Source organism: Branchiostoma floridae, chromosome 2 (genome assembly GCF_000003815.2).
Source record: "Branchiostoma floridae strain S238N-H82 chromosome 2, Bfl_VNyyK, whole genome shotgun sequence".
Taxonomy (NCBI): Eukaryota; Metazoa; Chordata; class Leptocardii; order Amphioxiformes; family Branchiostomatidae; genus Branchiostoma; species Branchiostoma floridae.
Window position 1 is genome coordinate 31,853,180 of NC_049980.1, and position 6,000 is coordinate 31,859,179.

The 6,000-nt window shown below is 41.1% G+C and overlaps 1 protein-coding gene across 4 annotated transcripts in view; it reads left to right on the plus strand.

Annotated features, from left to right (window-relative positions):
• LOC118407264 (peptidyl-glycine alpha-amidating monooxygenase B-like) overlaps positions 1-6,000 on the plus strand; it is a 41,275-nt gene that overhangs the window by 28,170 nt on the left and 7,105 nt on the right. For all 4 annotated transcript variants that reach the window (XM_035807723.1, XM_035807743.1, XM_035807729.1 and 1 more), the window contains 9 exons: positions 363-596; positions 1,328-1,454; positions 1,956-2,072; positions 2,430-2,502; positions 2,928-3,070; positions 3,524-3,612; positions 4,481-4,684; positions 5,571-5,680; positions 5,797-5,893. In XM_035807723.1, coding sequence (XP_035663616.1) covers positions 363-596; positions 1,328-1,454; positions 1,956-2,072; positions 2,430-2,502; positions 2,928-3,070; positions 3,524-3,612; positions 4,481-4,684; positions 5,571-5,680; positions 5,797-5,893 — 1,194 coding nt within the window. The remainder of the gene's footprint in view (positions 1-362; positions 597-1,327; positions 1,455-1,955; positions 2,073-2,429; positions 2,503-2,927; positions 3,071-3,523; positions 3,613-4,480; positions 4,685-5,570; positions 5,681-5,796; positions 5,894-6,000) is intronic.

Below are 6,000 nucleotides of genomic sequence, written 5' to 3' on the forward strand. Positions count from 1 at the left end.
AACTTTGAGCGAAGTTTCCGGCGGAAAATTAGGGCTTACCAAAGGCGTTCATCCCCAAAACAGGGTGTACATTTTCTGATATCTTTTTAGTAAAGGGCCTGTAACTTAAGGATCGTTTTGTTTACCCAAAAAAATCAAGTTGCACCGTGCGCAACCTGACTTTCTGAACAACTTGCGCACAGAGAAAACTACTTGCGCGGCAGGGGTGGGCAAGTGGTTAATTCGAGCCCTGATATATTACATATATAGGACAACAAGAAGAACAGCTAACAAAAAAGAACAGCTAACAAAAATGTTAAGCTAATTGCGAGTTCAACAAACTTTAAGGTTAAACTGAAACAAGAATCTCAAACTTAATACAGGGATGGACGAGTCAACCACAAGAAAGTCTGCTACGTCTACGCCAGCCAAACCTCCGACTCTGCCGGAGCAAAAAGTCACAACAAAGCAGACGGAGGGAAAACCTAATGTTATAACAGAGAAGACAAAGACAGTTGCGAGAGAACAGCACCTGAGCACTGAGTCAGGCACCACCAAACAGAGAGAGGATTCAGGAGTGGCCAGTTTAGAGTCAACAGCAGGCTCACAGTATACAGGTGTGTGTTTATTTATTTCATCTTTAAACAGATGGGTACGCCCCTACAACAGTACATAGTTGATTTCCAAGGGGGCCCATCAAACATACATGTAAATAATAAATACAAAATGTACAGGACAAAAACGTGGTAACAATCAGTCAAACTTTGAACACCCAGGGACAACATACACTACAGAAAACATAAAACCGGTGCGTCAAAACATAATCAGTGTCCATACTCATGTCGAAAACGTTCCAAGGTCAAAATCAACATGTCAAGATTACTCCATCTGACAGTGTCATTTTTAGATTATTGTATCTGAAAGAAATAGGGCTGTCTCCAGGATTTGTGTGTTGGGATGGAGACAAGTATTACTCTATCTGTCCGAAAAATCTGTACTTGAAACTGCTCAAAAATCTATTTTAATTTATGAGCTTAACATGAAACACGAAACTGCTCCAAATCTATTTTAATTTACGAGCTTAAAATGACACGTCTAACAAGGACACAGTTGGCTCCCAAACAATGAGAGGGACGGAAAAAAATTTAAAGCTATAGCCATCCCTGCTTATAGTCATGTATACATAGTAGTTGAGCAAAATATCCTCAGTCTGTCTCAAGAAGCAAAGTTCTGTACCAGGATGGAGGGATGGGCCCTGGAGACACCCCTAACACTATGCACTGAAAGATGTATAAAGAATTTTAACTATTAAGAAACTGACTACAAGAAAACTTTTTGTATCCTGCAGATCTGAGATTGGTGCCGGGCTGGCCGGACAAGTCGTTGGGCAGTCTGGGCCAGGTGGCAGGCGTGGGGGTGGACAGCAGCGGCAATGTGGTCATCTTCCACAGGGGAGACCATGTTTGGGATGCATGGTGAGCTGTACAAAGTAATAGTAGTAGTAGTAGTAGTATGCCAAAAAGCAGTTACTCATTGAAAGCAACTGGGTATGTCTTGGGAAACGTTTCAGACACCAGTATCTTTCGTCAGCGACACTGGAGAGATCTTGTTGGAGAGAGTTTTTATATCATAGCTATTAATCTATATGCAAAAGAGATCCAGTTGGAGAACAGGTTTATCCTAACTATGAGTGAAGGTTAAGTGTCTGTTGTTCTCTGTCTTGCAAGGGCCACTGCTAAAAATGCAAGCATAAATGATAAAACCCACCGTGAATGTTTCTGTATTTACTGTAGTTAACACTATTTCACTGTCAACAGGCATGGAAACTTTCAAGAACAGAGCAAAGTACTTTTTAAGTTAGTACCTATCAAAGATTGTTTAGCATTGATAGCAACATCTTAGGCTTCTGCTTGCCATGGGATGTGAACATTTTTTTGTCTGTTTTTGAAAATGTTTATACCTTTTTTTCTATGCAGGACTTTTGATTCACAGAGGCAGTACAGAGAGAAAGACAAGGGACCAATCCGCACCAACACTGTCATCTCTCTCAACCCACAGACTGGGAAACCTGTCAAGCAATGGGGGAAGGACTTGTGAGTTATCTCTTAGAAAACATTTTATATTGTATAATAGACTGTGTGTCCCCTTTGTAGGTTTGTGTGTAGTCCTGTGGTTAGCAACCTTAGTCTGCCTTTGGACCTTGTGGTTGGGCGTATGAATGTATGTTGTTGCTTACCCAAACTTTAACCGTTCTTAGGACGGGACGTTAAGCCATGGTTCACAGTTCTTTGTACTTGTCGAAAAGTGCTAGGGGAATTTCCCGGATACAATGAACCTGTAAATGTATACATTGTCTTCTGTCAGATGTGTGGAGAAAATGATAATTATGAAAGTATCACTCTAATTCCTTTTGTCAATATTCTCATGCTTTTGCTCCTGTTGTTTCCCAGCTTCTACCTCCCCCATGGACTTACTCTGGACCATGAGGATAACGTGTGGGTGACTGATGTGGCCATGCACCAGGTATGGTTTGTCCTGTCACTGCGTTTCTGTTGGTTCCTGCTTTAAAATGGAGCAACTGTCATTTGAAGTACAAAATTGATGAACCAATCACCTGGTTGACAGTTTAAAGACTGCGATTGATTGTATATAATTATTATATAATGGAGTTTTTAACATCACCCCTCAAATTGGTTTTGTAATATGTCGGGCCATGTCAGACACATGTATTCAGCCATAGCCTTAGATTACTTAGTCTGATTAAAGAGTACTTAGGGAGTTTAGCACAATACTTAATGCTTTTTTAATGTGCACAAGACTAGTGGGTACTTTTAATCATATGATCTGAAGTATTTTTAAGTTTCTATAACTCTCTAATACTAATAGAGTAAAGGACTCCTTTTATGATCATGATGACCACATGACTCATTGTTGCCCCGCCCTGCCAGGTGTTCAAGTTTCCCCCGGGGGGAGGGGATGCCCCACTGCTGACCCTGGGGGAGGCGTTTGTGCCCGACTGGAGCACGGACCACTTCTGCCAGCCCACCGATGTGGCGGTGGAGACGTCAGGGGACTTCTATGTGTCAGACGGGTATGTCAGCAACTTTTTTTTTTTATTTGTTGTTTTTGTGTTAAGCATCAAAACAAGACCATAAACTTTAAAGGCATACCTTCCTTCCACAATACAATTATTTAGTAGATACATTAGAGCATGTTTAGATTTTAGAAATTGTTACAGAAGTGTGAATGGTTAAGGCCATATTGACATATCTTGTAGTCCTTGTATCTGCATTTACCATTAGTTAGTATGTGTGTTAACTTTATACTTGCAGAAGACATTACAAAAGTCTCTATATATTCTTAAGCTTTCTCATAACTGCTGCTAACCATTAAGAATTTTCATGACATGAAGATATATGCAGTGTATATTTACATATTAAGCAAAAATGTTAACTGTGGTATAATTATAGAAAGGACAAGGCTAACTGCTATTTAGAATTCACTTCATTCATGTACGTTAACTTTATTCATTTTCCCTCTACAGCTACTGTAACAGCAGAATCCTGAAGTTTGACCGCACAGGGAAACTTTTGGCTGTTCTGGGAGAAGTTGACACTTCGCACATTATTAAGCGTAAGTGTTGTCTAGGTCCTGTTCCAAAGTAGTGGTTTATCTTGAAGGCACAAATCTGTGTAGCGCTGCTTTGAATTCTAAATCAAGAACCCTAACCACAAGATCACCTTGCTACCACAGAATACCACCTTACCCTGGGCACCCAGATGGTCCCAACTAATAGATGTAACTAACTTGTGCAGTATTACTTTTTTCCATGTCTTATAAGCCCATATGGGATATGGGATAATAAAACTTCATGAATTTTGTTAATTCATTTTTCCACTCAATTATTCATCCATCTATCCATCCATCCATCCAAACATTCAATCATTCATTTAATGGTCATCTTTGAAGCTACATATCAAGCAAGCTGTTAAAGTGAACAATTTGGGGCAATCTTGGCTGCCAGACGAATATGTAATAAATCAATGAATAATAGGAGTTAAGTGCCTTTTCTAAGGGAAAAAAAGTGACACCTGCCATGGATTCCAACCCAGGACCTTTAGATTCTAATTCAACAACTCTAACCACCATGCCAACATCTCACAGCATCCCAAGGCTTTGCACTGGCCACACAAATGGTCATCCCTGTAACTTGTCTAGTATTACGTTTTTTTCCATGTCTTATAAGCCCATATGGGCTGGACGACATGATGCGGCAAGACATGACAATAAAACTTCATTCGTTCATTCATCCATTCATTCATCCATCCAAATGTTCAATCATTCATTGATAGTCATCTTTGAAGCTACATAACAGGTAATCTATCAAAATGATGATACAAGAGCCAAGTGCCTTTTCTACGGACTCAAAACTGTCACATGCCAGGGATTCTAACCCAGGACCTCTACCGGTAGGATCTAACTCTTTACCACCATCCTACAGCTTCCCAAGGCTTCTCCTTGGCCACCCAGATGGTGATCCCCCACAGCCTGGCGCTGGCGGAGGACAGGCAGCAGGTGTGCACGGCCGACAGGGAGAACGGGAGGGTGGTCTGCTTCAGCACGGAGACGGGGAAACCCGTCCGCGTGATCCGGCATCCCGAGTTCGGGGAGAGACTGTTCGCCATCAGCTACAGTCCTTCACAAGGTAGTCAATGAGCGTGATTCAATAGATAGGACTTTTGAATTTGAATTTGAGGACACCAGTTTTAAAAGCATTGTATTTCAACAGGAGAAACATGTACTACTCACGTTGCAACATCCTTAATTTAGGCCATGTTGATTTGAGTTCAGTTGCATGCAAAATTATTCACCCCCCTTTTGGCTATTTTGGCAAAATGAGGAGCATTACAGCAGCAGACTGGTACTAAATCATATAGGTGGTGAACAAATAGATTACTACAATCTAAGTCCTGGTCAAAAGTCAAGATTTATTTCATTATAGTCCATCCCAAATCACAACTTTCACTCATAAAGCAGACTGCAAAATTATTCGCCTCCCATCAGCTACAGTCCTTCACAAGGTATTCAATGAGCATTTGGAATTTGACTAGCCTGGGTACCATCCGAGTAGTAGTTCGCTCCTGTGTTCGCTCCTGCTACCTGTCTGGGGAACTAAATGTTCAAACCTTTTGGTGGTGACGTCAGTTAATGAGCGAACTAAGGAATGGTTTCTAGAGCAGTCGTTTGAACAGGCGTTCCAACACCAAGCGGACTGATGACCAATGACCAATCCATTGGTCCTCAGCGTTGATCCTGAGAAAACCAAAGTAACTGTCAGTGTAAAACTTAGTAACAAGGTAACAGCACTATATGAGCTTAATGCTGCTAGTGTCTAAAGTAGTACTACATGTGTAGGGTCAAGACACTCCTGTATATTGTAGAATGGACAGAGTAGGTATTGACAGGAAGGTACTGTAAGTTATAATATTTCTTTTATTATCAAGTAATTAAAAGTCTTTTTTTAGGATGCAGATCTTTGATTTGCAAGTCAACTTGTTCAATAAAAGACATATGATCTTCCTCTGCTATAGGTGGCCTCTTGCATGCCGTAAATGGCCCCACAGATCCCCCCACAACTCCTGTACAAGGATTCACCATGAGGTTCGAAGATGGCGAGATACTCGATACCTGGCCTGAGAAGGTACAGAAAACTTTTCTTGACCAGAAGCACATTTTATGGTAAATTTCAGCAATGTTTTAAGTCTTGTAGCAGCAACAGCATGTAATATGCTAACTTCAATGTCTGTCTCTGACCAGGCTTTTGGGAACCCCCACGACGTGACTTGTGCCAACTCAGGGGTGTACGTTGTGGAGATCGGGCCGAACAAAGTGTGGAAGTTGGAACCATCCCAAGGTGAGTGCCTAATAACAATCATGATTACAGAGATAAGTCTTTGTGATTAAGTCCATTAAGAACAAGACTTAAGTCCAGTAACCTTCGTCCATTCTACCACCACACTA